The following is a 21882-nucleotide window of genomic DNA, read 5'->3' on the forward strand; positions in this document are numbered from 1 at the left end:
GAGCTCAATGGCAAACTGTGAGGTCACAAGAGTGATCTCTGTTGCTCATGTTATATTTCACTTAGTTTTTTTTTTTTATTATTGAAAGCTATTTCCAGTTTAGAGGGGTAGTTGGTACCGTGGGGCTCACTTCCTCGATAGATTAATGAAAGCGTTCACATAAAACAATAAAACTTCTCAATGTGTCTTTTACTTCCCTTGCCTCTTCTCCAGCTTGGGCTCCAAGAGAATAAAAGCAATAGGTTTGTGTGTCCAGAGGCTTTGATACAGGCTATTCATTTCTAAAGAATGAAGAGTGTGCTCTCCCATTGTCACGTGGCTCACATTATGTCAATAACAATTACAAATCAATTTTTCTCTCAGGTGAGCAGGAAAGAGTCCGGGCCAGCGGTTTCAATGCCTAGCAGAAAGTTCAAGTAACATGAGATGTTTCATCTCATTAGAGATAAAGGAATGCAGATCAAAGCTTCACAGAGATAGGCGCTGTGAGACTGAGATGAGCATTGAGCTTAGGTTGGGTTTAGTTTGTTTGGACTGAAGGTTATCCCCAACTTAGAGTGATAGATGGTGAATTCAGAGTATCCTTGTTAATGGAAGAGACACTGGAGACTTGGCCAGGCTCATAGTTAATATTAGTCTGTCAGCACCAGATTAAAATGGAAAACAATTAGGCTGAGTGCTGAATGAGAAAATAAACTGGAGATTTCACTTCACTTGAGGATAGAAGTTATCTACATTTCCCAAGGTCACAATAGATTTATGAATTATATTAAGATTTTGTCAAACATCCTCCTTCATATGCAAGCTCAAAGTTTTAGGTAACACTGTAAAGTGGGGAAAATTTAGCTGTAAGTTTTTTTTTTTTTTTTTGCTGTATTTATCCCAAACTTTGTCCCCACATTTTTTTTAACCCATTTCATTTTAATGAAAAACTAAAGAAAATAAAACAGCAAAGAAATTTGGAAAATTTAATAAAACAAGGGCTGTTGTTCTTTTTAACTTAAAGAAAAAATCATCAGAAATATTACATTTACATTTTACATTTATGCATTTAGCAGACGCTTTTATCCAAAGTGACTTACATTGCATTGTCTAACATTTTTTAACTAACATGTGTTCCCTGGGATATTAAGCAGCACAACTGTTTTCTGCATTCATTATAAGAACGCATTTCTTCTTGAACACCAAATCAACATATTAGAACAATTTCTGAAGGATAATGTGGATTAAGAATGGAGTAATGACTGCTGAAAATTGCCACCACAGAAATAAATTACATTTTAAGATATATTCAAATAGAGAACAGTTATTTTACATTTTCATAAATTGTAGTATTATTTTTTTAATTGTTTTTTTTATTATATGTAAAATTTTTTGATGGTATTAATGTTTTTTTGAAAAAATCTTACCAACCTCAAACTGGTAGTATAGATGAAAGTTAAAACAAGAGATTAAACGAGAATCTGCTGATTCAGATGATACCAGTTCTGTCATTTAACATCAGCCTGATCGCAAATTAGAATTAGAATAATTTTTTTTATTATTTCTACCTCCAAATGGTTTTTATTTATTTTTTAAATCCTTTATACTGATACACCATGTACCACTGTACCACTTACAACTTAATTATCCCCGGCCTCCCCTATACATCCATTTTCAGGTTGTGTTCATTATCATACACTGTCATTTCTGTATCAGGAAGACCTTGACCAATATAGACCTGTAGAAATAGCTAGTCAGACTGATATTTCATGAACATTTTCTCTTCATTGAGGCCAACCATCTCTTCAATTTTCCCCTCGGCTGCCCGTTCGCACTGTGCCCTGCAAGGTCTCTCAATAATGTCACCTAATCATTACTCCAGCCAGGAAATGTCAGCACAGACACCGCAGCGTTCGGTAGTACGCCTCTGATGGCTTCTCTCCAACATGATTATCAATTAGTAATGATGTGGCAAATCACCCTAATGGCCGGAGTGTGTGTGTGTGTGTGTGTGTGTGTGTGTGTGTGTGTGTGTGTGTGTCTGTGAGAGTGAGAGAGAGAGAGAGAGAGTTTCACAGACGGGGAAATGTTGCAGGAGAACTTGCTGTCTAATTCATTGGGCTGGAAGCTGCTGGTGGCAGACTCATCTTTCACACAAAGCGTTAGCACCTACAACACTTGCCTCTGTCTCTCTTTCAGTATCCATCCCATGTTATTTCTCCCTCTGTCTGCTCGCCTTAGATTTTTCTGCCGTTTTCTCTGTTTGCATATATCTGTCCCGGGCATCCTTTGAGTTTTGTCTGATGTTTAGAGCATCAGAGAGGGAGCCAGCAGTCACACTTTGAAGACTGCAACATCATGAAATATTCATAACTTTTCTGTTGAGCACTATGTCTGTGTGGTTTCTCATGAATGTGTGTGTGTGTATCTGTGAGTATATGGCACGTTTTCTCTTCGAGCGGCTTTGAATTGCAGCACCTTTTTATTTACACAAAGGTAGGGCTAAACGATACTTCTGTATTCTGTAGATTTTTTTAGGAGGTTAAACATAAAAGGGTGCATTGTCTTAAACTACAGAAACGAGGCCTCTATTCACGTGATGCCAGTTGAATATTATAACCAATAAAAATTTTTTTAACAACCATTAACATAAACTGTATGCAATTATCATTGCAGTTATACAGCTGATGATGCACTGACAGAGAATTATGGAGGTCATCCTTTCCTCGTAACTATCATGATGTACTGATAATAAAATTCTGTCATCATTAACTCATCCTTGTGTTGCACGTTCATCTATAAAACACAAAAGTAAATATTATAAAGAATGTTTAACAGTGTTTACACTCAAAAAACAGCTGTCACTGAAATAGTACCCTTTTAAAATATGTACACTTTAGGTAATATGTACCTTTAAGTTACTAATTTGCAACATTTAGGGGTCCATTTTTTTCTGCAGAAAAAGAAAGTCATACAGGTAAATGGTGACCTAAATGAATTGATGCTCAATGAATTGTGTTGTATTATATTTGCAGTGCTAAATACGTGCACTAGCCATGGGCTTTTTCCATTTGATATGGTTGATATGTTTTTTTCTGGAGCAGAAGTGAATCAGTGTTTGCTGAATTACCCACCGCTTAGATGCCATCTGTATGTCACTGTACAAATATGGGCATGTTTTTCTCATTCATTGTTGTTTAATATATTTAATGTTTAATTTCACACAGCAGTGCTGATGACGAATTGAAGCAGACACATTGTCTATTTACAGTGCAAACATGCTGATTCAAGCCTGTCCAACAGGTTAGTGGATGATAATGTGCTGAATATGACAGGGTGTTGTGAATTTGACCTCTGCCCTCATGATCACTGCCCATGTAAATGATGAGTAGTTAGAACACTTTATACTTTACAGAATCTTCACAATCTTCCTATACCAATTTCTCCCTATAAACATATATTTAGGTTTATAGTCAAAGCGAGATCTGTGGTGTACCATCGGGCGGGCAGATGCCTGGAGGTAAAAATAGATGAACCAGTGTTGCCTTAAACTTCATAAACGATCAACTTGCCAGAGAGGTTGTCCTATAGAGGCAAGAGTTGAAAAAGCATGTTGGCATGGTAAAGCATTTTTCTAATTAGTAGTAGCGTGTCTACTGAATATGTATGCATGTGTATATATTTGAATATATGTATACTGGTCAAACTTTTGGAATAATTCAGATTTTTCTTAATGTCTTTGAAAGAAATATTTTATGTTTATGAAGGCTGCATTTCTGATTTCAAGATTTCTGAAGAATTATGTTACAGTAATTAACAATAAAATAAATAATAATAATTGTAAAAAAAAAAAAAAAAAAAAATCAAACATTTTCTAAACAGCTGACTCAGAAATTTAAACCCCATTGTATATAAAAAAAAGGAAATGAAAAATGGCTAAGCACTTTTAACTTTTAAATGCAGCTAAAGCCTGTTTGAAGCAGAGTGCTAAAGTTGCTACACATTAGATTTAGTTGAAATCTCAGGTCTGGTAAGTGTGTGCTGGTATCTTATATGATTATTGATGGCAAAAACTGACTCTTAGAGTGTAAAGATTAGTGACTAATAGTCTTACCGTTTATTCCAACTAGTTTAAGTTCGATAAACTATAGGATCGACAGATGTGGGTATCAGTATGTTCCAGGGCATGTCCCAGTTCAGTGGTGTTATGATCCCTGACAATAATAAAAAAAAAAATAAAAAAATAAAAAAACCTGGCTACGTGTTCTGTACTAGACTAACTGAGACTTGTCATAGCACTTGTATACTGTTGTTGTTCTCTCGTTGATCTGATTGTTTCTACTGTTCTCATTTGTAAGTCACTTTGGATAAAAGCGTCTGCTAAATGATTAAATGTAAATGTAAGACCAAAAGCCTGAGGTGATAATATCCTTGAAGGAACCATTAAACTTTATTGTGCTCTAGGAATTTGCAGCATTTGCCCAGTTTTCTTTGCAGAAATGTTCAAGTCCAGTTAAATTTGATGGTGAGCATTTGTGGACTGCAGTCTTCTTCCACAGATTTTCAATGGGGTTTAAGTATGGGCTATATATAGGCCATGCAATTATATATTATAGACTAGGCCATGCAAGAACATTCGCCTTTTTCTCATTTGTCCTTTGTTTGTTGTGGTTTTGTGTGTTCTTTGTTCATTGTTTCCCATTGTGAATTTTTTTTCAGAGTTGAGAAGTTTTTGGTAGAGGATTTGACGGTATTTTGCCCCATCCAGGTCTCCTTCTCTTCTGACAAGTGCTTCAGTCCCTGCTACAGAGAAATACCCCAAAGCAGGATATATATAACTACATGTTTTTTTGTTTTGGTGTTGTTTTTTTTGGAGGTTGGGTTTTTTTTTGGATTTCCGCCAGATATATCATTTGGTCTTGAAGCCAAATAAGTTCATTTTAGTCTCATCTGCCTCAGAATCTTTAAGGTGCATTTTGGCTAACCTCATTCTTGCAACCCTCCCCCACAAGCCACATTTGTGGAGAATTTGTGATATTGTTGTCACATGCACACAATGACCATTCTTAGTCATAAATTGCTGCATCTGCTTCAGAGTTGCTGCTGTATAAATATCATTATGAAATAAATGTTTTTCTCTAATACACATTGGCCACAATTAACGGCACCCTTTTATTCAATACTTTTTGAAAACTCCATTTGCCAGTTTAACAGGTCTAAATGTTCTCCTATAATGCCTGATGCGGTTAGAGAACATCTGACAAGAGATCAGAGACTATTCCTTCATCCAGAATCACTTCAGACCCTTTAGATTCCCAGCTCCATGTTGGTGCTTCTTCTCTTTAGTTCACTCCTCTCATTTTCCGTAGGGTTCAGGTCAGAGGACTGGAATGGCTATAGCAGAAGCTTGGTTTTGTGCTCAGTGACCAATTTCTGTGTTGTTTTTGAGGTTTGTGTTTGGGATGTTGTACGGTTGGAAGATCCTAACATGGCCCATTATAAGATTTCTAACAGAGTCAGTCACTTACTGATTTTTTATCTGTTGGTATTTGATAGAATCCATAATGCCATGTATCTAAACAAGACGTCCAGGACCTCCAGCAGAAATATAGTTCCACAACGTGTAAAAAAAGGCAGTATATCTCATTGTACACATGGGGTACTTTTTATCCCTGTGTTCACCAAACCCATCTTGAGTGTTTGCTGCTAAACAGCTCATTTTTTAGTTTAATCTCACCATAGAAGCCAGTCCCATTTGTAGTTCCAGTCATGTCTGATAACTGAATATGGTTTAGTTTGTTTTTGAATGAGCGAGGATAATTTTTCTTGTAACCCTCCCAAACAACATGTGTTGATGTAGGTTCTGTTGGACAATTTTTTTTAAGGTTTTCTGAAGCTGAGACTCAACTATTTTCTGCAATTCTCCAGCTGTGACCCTTGGAGAGTCTTTAGCCACTCAAACTCTCCTTCTCACCATGCATTAGGATGATATAGACACACGTCCTCTTCCAGGCAGATTCGTAACATTTTCTGTTGATTGGAAATTCTTAATTATTGCCCTGATTGGGAATTTTCACTGCTCTAGCTCTTTTCTTAAAGCCACTTCACTAATTTGTGAAGCTCAATTATCTTTTGCTGCACATCAGAAATATATTCTTTGGTTTTTCCCATTTTGATGGATGATTAAGGGAATTTGGGCTTTGTTTTTCCCTCCTCTTTATATTTCTGTGAAACAGGAAGCCATGGCTTGGTAATTTCCATGTTTATAATCACGCTGGAGTGCTCAAATTGTGAATATGAATGGGAATATACTTCAGAGATATTTTACTCATAAGAATTTCTAGGGGTGCCAATGAATTGTGTCCAGGCTGTGAAAATTAAAAACCTTTATTTCATAAGGATATTTCCCCCCATTTTAAATTCTTATTATCCAATGAAAGGATACATTTTTGTGAATTTTTTAAATAAAAGATCAAAAGGATTAACAATGCAGATGAATTTTCACAGCCTTATTTGATCATATTTACCAATATTTGCCAATATTTTTGGGCATTACTGTGTATATATATATATATATATATATAATACTGTATGCTGTGAAACAGAGATAGCAAAGAAGCAACATTCAACGTCCTTTATTTCACTTGTGGTTCCTCTGTTCCCATTCGAAGGATACCCTGTTAACGGTAATAAATCTGAGACAAGGGTGACACAGATGAGAGAGACTTCATAGGAGCTACGCACTGGTCAACTCTTCATTGCTCATGTGTTCTGTGGGCAGCGTGACAAGCGGAACGGATGGCTAACATTTATGGATGTCTGGGCATTGCTCCATTATTTCACCTTTTCAAAAAGCATTTGAGTGGTGGCCTGTCAAAAGGCCAGCTGAGAGTCACCACAAGCTACACAGTTCCACCACATCCTCTCAATGTCAACACCCAAGAGTGTGTGTGTGGGGAATAAAGTGAGCCAGTGTATTTCTCCCACCAATAAAATACACTAGCTGTAAACAGTTGACAGTATGGTCATCAGCATGCCCAGACTGAATCAGTACCCAAAAAACTCAGCAGAAAGACTCTTTTTATGGAGAATTCTGTAGAAACTTCTGCCCAAACATCAGTACAGAAAATGCAATAAAAAAAAATGCAAATTCTTTTCTGCAAATTCATCTGCCTGAGACAAACTGTGGGCACATTGTACAAATGTTAAACTGCTGAAGTCATAAAATATTTTATTTATGACCATGTATCTAGGAGCCTTAAAAATCTGTGGAGGGAAAGGACATTTTTGCTGTGCTTTTCAGTTTCACTGTTGCTGATTTGATTAGCAAGTTTTAAAAGCTCCTGCTGGATGCCCAGTGGCAGAAATAATCAGACTCTTGGGTATAATATAGATAGACACAAGGAAGACTTTGTTCCCAGTCTGTCAGTATCAGTTTTTTTTTTTCTTTTGTTTGTTTGTTTGTTTTTGCCAACCTGCTGTAATACACATCAACTGCATATCAACAGAGACAGCAAACTAGATTTATGAGAATGAGTAAAATTAAGCATGATGATAAATCAACAGTAAGACATGACCTTCTCCTCCAAACGTTGTTTATGGGTTTAACTCGGTTTGGAGAGAAGGAGATTGCAAAGGCCATTTTTCAGCTGCAATATCATTAGTGCAACATGACAGCAATTACACGGGATGCTTAATCCATAACGGGGGGGGCGCAGACGGGAAACAGCACTGATAGAGAGCCAAAGTGCTGCTGTGTCACGTTAGTCACAAGCTTTCTGCTGTCCAAAGTCAACACACAAGAAAGTGACTAACTATAAGAAGTGATGCTGCTAACTTAGCTACATCTTTTTTAGTAGTGTGAATATTTTTTCCAACATGTAGAAGTGCGGTGTGACAGAACACTACATTACTGTATTTTTTGTCACATTTTATTTTACAGCAGAGCAAGCTGAGCCTATGATCAGACATGCGCTGTCCTTTTTGTCATTTATAATAAGTTTGTTTGCAGAGTTCAAATAAATAATTCAATATCAAATAAATTTACCAATCCAAAAAAAAAAAAAAAAAGATCACTGGTTTATTTTATCCCATGCATATTTTTTGAGGTATTTTTGAATTAGCATTATAGCTTTCTTGGTTATTTAGAATCTAACTTGAGCTTAGGTCGATTTAATGCAAAAAAGGTATCATTTGACAGTTTATAAACTGCTTAAAATTCTGAGTAGCTTTAAAGATTTAAAGTGGCTTGCCCAGCACTGAATAATAAGTGTTATTTTGTTTCAGCCAAGTTTCACTCTTCTCATATTTCTTCATAGCTGCACAAGACCAACACAGTTCCTGGCTTCCTCTCTCTTGCCCTTACAGGTGCGACAACATCAGTATCCCAAGATGCATTACAAGCCATGTGGCCTTCTCAAATATTTATAATGTCACTTAACACACACACACACACACACACACACACACACACACACACACACACCACACACACACACACACACACACACACACACACACACACACACACACACAGGAACCTGTCTCCTTAAAGGTCCCCCCTCAAAGGACATGGATCGCATTTCATTGAGAGACCTTCCATTGTAATTTCATAGTTGTTCTTAAAAACAAAAATAAATAAATAAAAAGGCTTGACATTTCTATATTTATATCTCTTTAATTGATTCTCTCCACACACATTCCCTCAGGGTACGTTAATCAGGAGAGTTGATCAGGCAGAACCGCGAAACACAGCCAAGCAGTGACCCGTGCTGGACCTCTGCTGACTAAGAGAGATAGAGACCAGCGTTATCTCTTTCCCCAGTTAGTCCTTCTGTTCTCGGGAATGACATGATAAGGCTTTATTTCAGCTTAGCATGGTGGAGAGGCCGTGGACTAAAGCCAGTCAAAGGATATGCATGTAATGTAGTTTTTTTACGAGTCACCACAAATATTATAAAATATTAGGGCTGGCTTGATACCACTTTTTCAGAACCAATCCCGATCCGATACCAGAAATTCTGAGTATCTGCCGATACCGATCCGACACCAGCGTAGGTTTTTTTTTTTTTTTTAATCAGTGTAGAATTTCCAGACTTCAATGTGTTGACCTGATCATCACTCTTCACTGTAAAGAAAAACAACAAATGACTAAATATATGATCATAGTCTATGACAAAAATACTGCTATAAACTAGGTTAGTGGATAATTCAGTAACAAAAGTTACTCAAGAAGAATCATGAGTGCACAATAACTTTATAAATCTAAACATTTAGTGTAGAATTTAGTGATTATTTAGTGGGGTGATTTTAAGGGTGAATAATTGTAGTGCTAGATTTGGTGTAATGTTAAACATTGCTCTTTGTATTGTTGTAAAATACATTCATGAAAAACAAGTAATATATTTATATATTAATTAATATACAATAAAATTTTAAGAGATTTATTTTAAATGTATAGCACAGTAATGAGGCAGCAAGATATGATAGATAAGACAACAAGAAAGGCTATTAATAATGTTTCATTGAGCAAAAAGTATTATAATATGAAAGGCTCCTACAAAGCGCTTATGCACATCCCGTGCGCAGAATAATGCTATTGAAACAACACGGAGTCACAGCGCGCAGTACTCCGCATAAAAAAGTTCAAAGCACAAAGGGAAGAGATATTGATGTGTAGTGTATTATATCTGTGCGGTAGTTTTTTGAGCCTTTTCTTTTAACAGTTTTAAATTCCAGTTACTATGCGCATGAAGAACAATTCATAGTGCTCTCCACTCAAGTGTAGTTATCTAACAGACACCCAGTAGAAAGTAACATGCTTTAGAAATAGCACTAAACTCCAGCAAGATAAAGTCCTTTTATGCAAAACCATTGATCTTTATCTACATAGCAAGTATAATAATAGGAACACTGAATCATTTTGGAGAGAGTTTAATTGTCTTGACTGACGTAACCAAATGCCACACGCAGTTTGAATGCTGAATGGAGGATGACAGACAGCCGCAGTGAAGAGAATAGTTTATGTGAACTATGGAACTCAGAACACTTGAAATATAATGCATGAAAACTTTATGATGCTTTATAATGCTTTTTTGTGCCTTTCGTGGGGCTTAATAATAACACAGAATAGTAGGCTATACACAGAATATCGAATTTGGATCGGTCTTGTCTGACCGATAACCATTCTGGCAAAAAATCGCAGTATTGGAGTGATACCGATACTGAGTATCAGATCGGCGCACTCCTATAAAATATGATATTTTGTCATATTCTGTTGTGTCCTTCGTTTTGTCCTCTAAATGCAATAATGTCATTGAAAGACATACATGATGAGATTTCACAGCTGAATTTCCATACTCTGACTGCCATGTTAGATTATGTGCATTTAATATTTGAACTTTCTTAAAATTTGTGTGTCTGTTTTCTGTGTAGGTCTAAAACGCTGCTACACATGTGATGTCTGCAGTGTCACACTGAATTCAGTGGCACAGTATCATGCACACCTGCAGGGCTCCAAGCACCAAAACAAGTAAGTGCCAACGTGCACCTCATGCAATAAAACGGCTTGTGTTGTGGAGGTTGTTTTTTAATTTAATTCATGTAAAATGTGTTTGCTCTTTGTATTAATTGTTTAATATCAGTAAAATAAAGTGTAATTAATTTCAATTTAATTTAAATTTATAAGTTAATCCATACAAAAAGTATAGAAATTTGTAAATACTTGTATAAAATAGAAAAAATAAGGAATTGTGTGAAAAGTTCTCTTTCATTTCTTAAAAAATCATTCTCCATTTCTCCTCACTAGACAAAATCAGCTGTTCTATAACTCTAAACCCCACCTTTTTTAAAAGTGCAGACTCCATCTTCATAGCTGTCAGATGTCCAGCCCCTTTTTTTTTCATCTGCTGTCATCATATTGGATGTCTTCCCTAATGTGTGGTCCAGTAGCATATGTTTTGGGGGTGTTCTGCACACTGCCTGCTGATCCTTATACAGGTTGTTTGTTGTGAGTGGACCAGACACAATTGAGACACAAATACATACTGTCACATAAACCAGAGTGGCTCTGAGAGTTCACTCCACAAGCATTTCATTTGACAAAAACAGTTGTCAGATGTACAAAGAAACTCAAAGGCCTTCACTACAACCCCCCAAAATAAAAGTTTGGTTCAACTTGTAGAAATTATGAAGTAATAACAATAATATTTATACAAACACACATGCAGAACAAGGATATTCAGTTCTCACTCCTTGTGGGGGGATGGTGAAAGAAATGACCCTCCGTGATAGAGTACCAATAAGGCTGCTGATCAATAGACACACTCTGTGTCTCCTTCAACAGACTAAATAAACTCTCCTGCTTCGTCCCTTCTCCATTCAATCAAGCATGCTCCTAGCCAACAAGCCAGATATGTTTCCTCTGCCAAATTAAGAACAACCTTATATTCAGTAATTCAATTCAGTTCTAAGGGATGTATGCATTATCCACACACTTTGAATGGAGGTGTATAACTATATATATATATATATATATATATATATATATATATATATATATATATAGTTATATAGTTATATAGTTATACACTTCCATTCAAAGTTTTTTTTAATAATGCAATAATGTTGTGAAATATTACAATTCAAAAAAACTGTTTTCTGTTTGAACATTTTTCAAATATAATTTATTCCTGTAATGTGAAAGCTGAATCCAGTCTTCAGTGTCACATGATTCTTCCGAAATCATTCTTATATGCTGATTTGATTTTTTCTTTTTAATTATTAAATAGAAAGTTCAAAAGAATAGCATTAATTCTGAAATAGTAAGGGCTTCTACATTATTATAAATGATTATGTCACTTTTGATCAATTTAATGCATCCTTGTTGAATAAAAGTGTTTATTTCTTTCAAAAGCATATACCTATAAAGTGTGAGAACCCTGAAATTAATAGATGTGTTATTATGGCATTTCAAAAGGTCAAGCATATTATAGTATCATTAAAGCAAATATAAAGCATGCATAATATGATATAGTTTAATGTTGCTTTATTCATTAGGGCATCCCAAGGAAAATGGGTTTTCCATAGCCTTTGTTCTAAAAGCCATGAAACTCTATAGAAGGTTCAGAGTACACTTCCAAAAATAGTTTTTTTGATTCAGGGCTCCTCTATGCTCTAAAGTTTCTGTAAGATACAAAGGTTTCAATGCTGATTACACACACATAAGTGACCCATGACACAAGGGTTGTGTGTACATGTTATTTCCTGATTAACACAGAGAAGACAGATGATAAAGAAAGGATGCAGAGGCTATGGGATAGGGGCAGAATAAGAAAGAGGTAAAAGACTCATTCCTCCTCTACGCCAGTATCAATAGGTCAAGCCGGCCGACAGGCTCATTACCATGGCATCACTACACTCCTGTCGCACCATCCATCAGTGTCCCTCCATCAAACAGCTTGCAAACACAGGAACAGCATGCTTACTACTGTCTTCATCCCGTTTCATGTTCTTCATAAACCGTCTCAGAACTAACAACATTCTGCTGGGGAATATTTGTTATTTTACAATCAAAAATATCGGCATTACCATATTGATGTTAATTCGTCATATTTTCCACTTATTTTCTTTTTAGATTATTTTTTTTTTTTTGTTATTTGGTATTTTGGTATTTGGTTAGTTTGTGGGTGAAATTTTGATTATTGCTTTTATACCACACACACACACAAATCAATTATTGTTAAATAAAACAAAGGCATGTAGCCTTCAAGTATATCTTTATAATAATACAGATTAATTTTGATTATCAGAAAGCATGTCAGTCCCTCAGCACATGGGATCAACTGCAGAAAGGCGATACAAAAAAGCTATTGTCATTGACTATATTGCAGTATCAATTTGGTACAAAAGTATGGGTACTTTTAACTTGTTACACAACCACATTTCATCCAAAACCTGTCATTATTAATATGTATTGTAAATGTTTGACTGAACTGGTTAACTAAAAAGACCCCCACGCCTAGTGACTACAAATCTCAGTTTACTAGCCATCACAAATGACAACTTAAAGTTTATGAAAGTGACTACAAAATGCATCAGGGATCCCTTCTGTTTGCCTATTGTTTTTCAGCTGAAGTGATTAAAGGTGTTGTTCAGTACATTAAACTGAACAGCACACAGTGAGATGCCTGCCTTATAACTTCTCATCACTGTCCCCCTCCCCCTGCCATCCTCTACCCCAACCACTGCTTTAACCCTGCTGATTAATGAAATCCTTTCATCCTGGTCCCTCTCCTGTCCATCATCTTATTCCCCCTACAATTCTCCTGCTCAGCAACCTTACAGCCAGGAGGATACGTCTCCGCGCAGCCACCTGACAGCTCTTTGATTTCAGTCTCATCCTGTCTGCAACAAGCTATTTGCCTTCAATCTCGCTTGCCCCATTTTCCAAACACCATCTTTGTTGATTTGTTTGTCTCACACAAGAAGCAAGCTCCCTAGGGTAATCTTGATTTTTTTGGTATAAAATAAACATGTCTACACTCCAAGTGGCGATAAAACATGAAGTATTGATTTTGTTACAGTCTGAACAAATGGCCTAAGACAGTCTTCAAACAAAATTGTTTGCTTTTGGCATCATATTGTGATGAGACAAGATAAAAACAGAGACATAAGCAGATCATGGAGTTTTTATTTTATTTATTTATTTTTTGTGAGGTGAACAATATTTCAGTGTCATGCTGTGCTTATGTTCCATTAGCATCTCACAGTAATGTTTTTTTTTTCTTAAATTTACAAAAGTTTGCATCCCAGTTACATTTACATGATTTATATCATGTCAAATGAGTATTCTCATTTGAGAAATTGAGATTGATTTAATACATTTAAAAATTCTCTTCTCCACGTAACTAAGGTGCGCTGCTTGTCTTGACAAATTACAATGTGAAGACAACTGTTTAATAGCAACTATGTTTGATGCTTCTTAAGCTGTATATTAAAAGGATAACATAGCATTTACTCACCCTCATGTCATGCCAAGCCTGTATGATAGAAATTCAATTTTTGAGTGAACTGTTTCATCCCATCCATTCTGCAAACCACTTTACCTTTGTAGGATCACAAGGATGTTAGAGCCTATTCAACCTTGCTTTAATATTTATTGATTTGACAGGTCTTTTATTCATAGCAACTGAAAGTGTGTCTATGTGTACATTTCATCAGTATGCCTATGTTTGTTCCCTAAAATCCATGACTTTTTCATGGATTTGAATCCTTTTTTTTTTTTTAAAAATCTTGACCTCAGGATGCCTAAAAAAAACTTAAAACTTAAACTTTTTTGTGTATATGTTGTTTGCTTATTTATGTGTTTTAGAATCTGTACAGCACATTGGTCAACTTGTTGTTTTTAGTCATGCTTTAGAAATAAATTGCCTTGCCTTGCCTTGCCTAGGTTTCTTTTTTATGGGCTGTTTGCTTTATTTTGGAAAGGACAGTGAAGTGGACGTAAAGAAGAGAGAGAGAGAAAAAAAACTTTAGTTGCCCAAAGAAACTTAAGTCAAAAGTTCTTGAAACAACCTTTGTTGTTTAGTTTTTTTTTTTTTTGACTGTTAAGTTTGGTTGTTGATTTTATTTATTTTGTGAATTTTTTTTTTGATGTTGTGTTTTTTTTTTTTTGGTAATAAATAAATAATTTGTGTGTGAGTGGTTTTTTTTTTTTTTGTTGTTGTTTATTCATGCATAATTAATGAAAAGAAAGATTACTTTATTTTTTTTTTGTTTATTATTTATTGTTAATAATAAACTGTTACATGTCGTAACATGTCGTTAATAATCATCTTAGTCTGTCAAAACCTACCCCACAGCTTCTTCATCCAACATAAAGCTGCAATTGCAAGAGAGAAAATATTATCTAATATTTCTAAAAGTTGACTCAATGAAAACAAGTTCTATAATTTCTGAAAATCAGTTTCAGTATTGACTATTTAATATGCACAGTAAATGACTGTAAAATGCTACAGTGTCACTATAGTGGGCAGATCCATTCTGAGGATGCTACACATTAAGATCAGAATTTAAAATACACAATCCCACAGCTTCAAATCAAATTTTATTCCCCAAGTGCTTCCTCCATTTTACATCACAGCTGCGATTGCAGAAGATCAGGCCATGACTTTTTGATGTCTCCATCCTGAGACACCCACCCTCCACTCAGAAGCATAATAGGGAAGCTGCTTGAGCATTGCCTTAGGAGAAGAATGAATCACCACTACTGCAGCTCATTCACTTTCAGGGTCCTGCTGCCCGAGTCCTGCTCATACAGAGGTCTGTGTAATTGAAAATGCACAAGAATGACCCACTGTCAGTTGTAGGAATTGAAAGGGTCCCAGAATCAAAAGTACTATGTCACATTTTATGAAATGTTAGTTTCATTTAACATTTTATTTTCTTCACAAAACTAAAAAGAAATGAACAATTTTAAATGTATTTGTCTCAGTTGCTTTGTAAGTGAAAGCACAAAACACTGCACAGGTAAAAAGCAGACTGTTCCATCATATTTAATTTCAGCAGTGGAAAATAACACCAGAGGGAGGAATGAAGGGAAGGTGGGAGGGAGAAGGTAGATGGAGGTCAGCGTTGGTTTGGCAACAGCAATTTCATTTGAATGTGGGTCCTAAAGCTGTGAAGATTATTATGTAAAATTTTGCTCCAGGTTATTTTGTTGGATTAATTTGGGATGTGAGCTCTAAATTATTAACAACGGACAGCATATTTTGTACAGCTATTTTAAGAGGAAATGCAACCATTTAAATACTACATGAAAACCTCACGATGAAGGTACTGTAGGCCTACTCTGTGCCTTCTGCAGAATAAACTTTGGTTTGTGAGCTTGACCTAAGTTATCAGAAACTTCTTGAAAGTAAGCTAAAGCTTACTTTTGTCACAAACAAAGTAAAAATGTAAACAATCAGATGTGGCCCTGAAATTTCATCACATAGCATGAATTCTGAGTATGGGTCACCATACTTGGCTGAATGTCACGTCACTTTCACTCACTCACTTTCTTTTTCACCTGTTTGATCTTGCTTTTCTGATTTTGCTGAATAATATCCATGAGACCATTGCCTATCCAGTGTTTTGCTTTGTTGTGCACTGAATGTGCACTACATAAGTTTTTAGAGGTGAAAATTGCTACATTTTCTAAAGAAGTAAGCACTGGCAGTTCACATATAAGTCTTTTAGGACTGGCTTTCTTCTTAATGTCATTGGGTCTTGGTGTAGAATGACAGATCTCCTCTAACATGTTTATCAAGGGCTAACATGCATATTACCTCAAACCACCAGATTCATCCATGCAGAAGAGCTGATGAAAAAATATATATATTTATAGATTATTTTATATATCTAAAATAATAAAAAACAGTTCAACCACATATGCTGATAGAAAAGCCAAAGTTCATTACATTTCATGATCTAATAGCTATAGTAATGTTCTGTAGCTTTACATTATTCATTGATTAGTATCATGCACTATGATATATGATGCATTTGACTGGGCTGTTTTAAAGGGAATTTATATAAATTTACATAAATTCTGCATACTGCAGAATTTATGTGAATAACCCTCTGAGGCCTGGCATTTGGAAATGAAGGATGGTTTTAGTGCTGAGGCCTGAAATGCAAATTGCCCTTTGAAGAGGCATCTGGGGTATTTCATTACTATGGCAAAGATAAACAGTCCTCTCCCTCTCACTGTATCAAGTGACCTGAACCTCAGCAGAGTCCTTCAAAATGTCACATGAAGTTGTGGTTTAGCAGGGTTTTGTGCCCATTTTGTCTCACATCGGTTGTAATAATACTGGGGTCTATCAAAGATCAAGGTTGTAATTAAAAGTCTTAAGGGCTGTTGCAGGTGCTGTTATTACTCCATGCAATCAGTTCCAGTGTTACTCTAATTGTGTTCTTAATTTAGCACAATGAGGCATGTTAAAATGTATTCACCAACTGCACTTACCTATCATTCCTGCTTTGGTTTATGGTTATACATCACGTATAGTCTCATTTTATCTACTTTATACGTTTCATCTTCAAAGAACTGAAACAAAAAATTAATAGTTTTCAGATTGTTTCAGAAAATAGGCTATCACACTGTCATATAGGGTTGGGTATTTTTTTTTTTTTATGATACCGGTGCCAAATCGATGCATTTAAAAATGGTAATGGTGCCTGAACTGATACTTAAAAAAAAAAAGAGCCACAAAAAAAAAAAAAAAAAAACGATGGATAAAATAAATATACACAGCATTCACATGCTCCTCGGATGCTCTCATATCCCGAGTTGTGCTTCCCTTACTCTAAGGCTAATAAATGTATTTCACGATCTGGGTCATTATTTAATACAAACAATATTTAATACAAAGCCAAACATAATGTTTCTTCTGTAACTTATCTCTGTCAATCACTCTGATATTTAGTTAAAATAAGTGAATTGACTGGAGTGCTGTCTTTTTAATCAGTTATGTGAATGACTCTATGGTATGCCACATGCACTGTAATATGTTTTATATTAAATATTACATTTTCAAATGAAAACAGCAACATGATCGTTTTATAAAGTATTCATAAGTGTTAAGGGTTAGATTTTTGCTGAAGGAAACAGCTGTGGTGTCATGAGGGGTGAACAAAACATAATGGGAAACCGATTGCTCCCTCGTGACCTTTTGCAAACTGTATTTATGATAAAGAACTGCACAATTATTATAACAATCTATCGATAAACACGCACCTTGTGTCCTCTGTTTCTGTTTGAGTTCGCTAGTGCTGCTCCGCTGTGGTCTGCGGATTGAAGAGTGCACTGAAAGTTGGGAAGGGGATGAAGTCTGTTGCCGTTTTCATATGAAATTTAAAGGGGACTGACTCTGAGGCGATCACAAATTTGTGTACAGTTTATGGAGCTAATTGCTAAAGCCCCACTAAAAATGACCTAGCGACGCCCATGCTTCAACCAGGACAAATATTTCAGTCAATCACTTGGGAATTTAAAGGCCCCGATATACTTCAAATGAACTTCGTTTTTGTTCTTCATTTGAGGGCAAAAAGAAGTTCGAAAAGGCTGAGCGACGGTATACTGTTTTCAAACATTCCGACCCCCGCGCTGCTAGAGGCGGGGTTGTAAACATGTGTCACACCCCTGTTTTTATACAGTCTATGATCACGCCACCTGCATGTACCCCCAAAACACAGCAACGATGGCAGCTGTGAGAGAAGAACAGTTTTGTAAACATCTGGCAGTAGCATTAATCTATTCAGTGGCAAAGAAAAATAACAAGAATAAGCGACGTACTCGCTGCTTCATCTCCACTCTTTCTTTTCATTCTTTTCATTGCTTTGGATCGGATGTTTCTCCACGTCGCCTTGCATAACTCTGGTTCGTCAACATCAAGCTTTGTTGCAATTTCTTTCCAGGAATTAAAAGCCTTCTCCGAGTCTTTAAAATCTCTCCGCGAGCGATCGTACAAATGCGGATACATCTGTACAAGCTCTGCTACTCGACCTCCAGTGTATTCATGTTGCTATTGCTAACTTGTTCTCCTGTAGGACCTTCGTGGAATGAGAAACGAACCAGGGGAAAAAAATGTGCACGTCAAAGAAGGTGGAGTTTCAGACCACACCCACCGATTGCGTAACCGCCTCGGACCAATAGAAACTTGAAGGTGTTTAGGAGCCAAACAAACTCCTAAACTCCTAAACCCCAAAAAGTTCGCTTTGGTGAGCTGTTTCAAACTGACGAAATGAACTGATTTTGTTCGAAATGATGTCATTTCAGTTCATCATTCTTCGATTTCGTTTGAAGTATATCGGGGCCTTAAGTGACACCGGAATCTGTGCTCTGATTCGGTTCTAGTACAGCTACATTTACATTTAGCAGACGCTTTTATCCAAACATACAGTGCATTTAGGCTTTTTTTTTTTTTTTTTTTAACCAGTATGTGTATTCCCTGGGAATTGAACCCACAACCTTTTGTGCTGCTAACGCAATGCTCTACCACTGATCCACAGGAACACTAGTACATACTAGTACATACTACTAGTACATACTAGTACATACTATTAATACATACTAGTTACATAGGTAGCCAACCCTACTGTCATGGTAGATTTCCAGCATGTTTACATTCAGCATGGTTACATTCTCATTTAGTCACTTAGCGTTACTTAGTCATGTTTTCCCATATAGATTTTTAATTGGATCGACATCAGAACATTGAGCGGACTAGTGTAGCATGTTCTCAAACCACTCATTTGCATTTTTATTTGCATCTGTTAGGCCTACTGTTTAAGATGCACAATATCAATGCTGATTAAAAGCTGTCTAAATTTAAGGCTGCTCAAGAGTTTTATACCCCAGACTTCAGATCAGTCACAACCACTAACTTTGTTCATGGTTGTTTCTACTTAATAGCTTCTTTTGTTACACCATCACCACCATACAGACAAGTGTTCTGCAGAGCTGTTGATATGGTGTTCTGGTGGACCTTGACTTCAGTCTTCATGGCTCTTACAACTCACAGGCTTCTCTATGGCTTCCCTACCAAGTCTTTATCTTCTGTTTGAAGAAATTTGATTGTTAACCTGTTGTAAGCAAAATCTTCAAGGAATGCTCTTTGAGCCTTCAGAGTGTCCTTTCATAATAATAATCCCTTATAACTGAATTATCCAGAAAAGTAGTTTCATATTCATATTATTGACACCTGAAACTTACAAGAAACTTGAAAGGAAAAACTTGCATGGCTAGATGACAACATTTAATTGCTTCATCCTTGAGTTTTTAATCTTGTTAAATTTTTACCATGGTACAAAACCTGTTCAGAGCCACAGAATATTTCCTGACAACCAGGAGACAAATAACACCAACTTTCCACTGTTTCACCGTGTTCCTTTTGAAGATTTGTCTTTTGGAAGGGTTAAGGTCACTTAATATTTCAATGTAAATATTTAATGAGATGTTAATGTGGTTTACAGGATATAGAAATGATTCTGCTGGCAAATTACAGGCCTCAAGCATAATTTCTCTCTCATCTTTTACTGTGAGGTTTTTTTTTTTTTTTTTTTTGTCTAGGCCTGTAGAACATTAGACTCAGAGTTATGGTAATGTGTACTGACATAACACCCTCATGTTTTTACACAGCATATTATCATAATTTGTTCCAGTGAAAATTATCACAGATTTAATTTTTTTTTTTTTTTTTCATTAAAGGGGGAAATGGATGGATTCTATGTGGAGTGTGGGGTACATTTGCTGTGTTTTAACTTTAGACTTTAACTTTTAAACCTATCAGACAGAGACACCGGATTAAACACCAGCCACTCCAATCCCTAAAGCTGAGCTCTGAAAGGTTTTCCGATAAAATTATAGAATTGGATAGATGAAAATTTAAATGTTTCTACATTAAATTGGTTCTCAAATGCAGTGACCATAATATCATATTGTATCATCTGACCTTCTAAACTTTCTTTATCTCCCTCTAGCCTAAAGAATCAGCTGTGTGTCCAGTAAACCAATAGGAAAAACAAGATGATTGGATTGATGTCAGACAATCTGTGATCAGCTTGCCCAGGATTTTCTGCCTCCCTTTCTGTCCTTCTTTTACTCTGTTGTCTTACTCTCGACTTGACTGCAAAAGAAGATTGAATATCCTCTTAAAGTCAGCCTTTAGTCATCCTGAACCCTTCCTCTTCCTCCCAGCCTCCTCTACAGCAGCTCTCTTCCTCAGGCTCGGAATCTCTGGAGGAGATGTGACTTCATCCAGTGACACCCGCCTGGTACTTATTCTGTTATCACTCCAGAAGTTTATATAGCTAATCTCAGTCAGTTGTTGTTTGCATGACTGAATACTGTATTTGTTGTCACTTTCTCAGCTAAGCAATATTTGTCCAAAATCTGCCAAATTAATAGTTAAAATCATAAACATTAACATAAAAAGAGAATGCACTCTATAGAAACTTGTCCACATTTATTTTTATGTCTCTCATTTTTAATGTACATGTTATACAAATACCTGTGTTTTTGGCCCGAAAATATGGGCATTTTGGACAGGGTCCTGTGGAAACAAAATGTATTAAATGTGTTTGTTGTATGTATGTGTGATCTGTAGATAGCTGTTTGATGAATGGGCATTTGAGAATATTTGTAAGCAAATGTGAACCTATTCAAAATTCTGGTCTGGGTTTTATTACATTTTTGACTATTTGAACAGAATGATGTTATAAATGTCTTCACAAGAAGATCAGAAAACAAAGATCAAGCAGCTAATCCTTCATACAGTTGTTCATCAGTTATTTTACATGCCTGTGTCCTTTTACATGTCACGGCGAAAATTAGAAGGTATGTACAAATTTACTGTAATAATGTTTTTTGATAATATTCTAACAATATTAAAAAAAGAAAAATATTATTATTTAAAAAGCTATTTTAAAAGATAATATAGTTATTCAATGGTCATTATTCATTTACACTACCTGTAGTTATATTTGTTAAAAAAGTACCAATTTGAAGGTTTACTTTAAAATTGAATTTATGACTTTTGATTGCACAGCTCTTTGAAATACTTAATTCTGATTGCTCAATTTTTGCATTCCAGTGTCAAATACAGGTGCATCTCAATAAATTAGAATGTCATGGAAAAGTTCGTTTATTTCAGTAATTCAACTCAAATTGTGAAACTTGTGTATTAAATAAATTCAAAGCACACAGACTGAAGTAGTTTAAGTCTTTGGTTCTTTTAATTGTGATGATTTTGGCTCACATTTAACAAAAACCCACCAATTTCAACAAATTAGAATACTTCATAAGACCAATTAAAAATAAATAAATAAATAAATAATAAACATTTTTAGTGAATT

At 35.7% G+C, this 21882-nt stretch overlaps 1 protein-coding gene across 2 annotated transcripts in view; it reads left to right on the forward strand.

Annotated features, from left to right (window-relative positions):
- Window positions 1-21681, forward strand: part of zmat4a (zinc finger, matrin-type 4a) — a 77071-nt gene extending 55390 nt beyond the window's left edge. Inside the window, exons 6-7 of one of the 2 annotated variants that reach the window (XM_042755252.1) lie at window positions 10417-10513; window positions 10790-10847. In XM_042755252.1, coding sequence (XP_042611186.1) covers window positions 10417-10513; window positions 10790-10832 — 140 coding nt within the window. In that variant the 3' untranslated portion in view covers window positions 10833-10847. Of the gene's footprint in view, window positions 1-10416; window positions 10514-10789; window positions 10848-20508 lie in introns of those variants that run through there. The other variant, XM_042755254.1, reaches the window with a different exon arrangement.
- The last annotated feature ends 201 nt before the right edge of the window (window positions 21682-21882 follow it).

The sequence above is a fragment of the Cyprinus carpio genome, chromosome A5 (assembly GCF_018340385.1).
Source record: "Cyprinus carpio isolate SPL01 chromosome A5, ASM1834038v1, whole genome shotgun sequence".
NCBI lineage: Eukaryota > Metazoa > Chordata > Actinopteri > Cypriniformes > Cyprinidae > Cyprinus > Cyprinus carpio.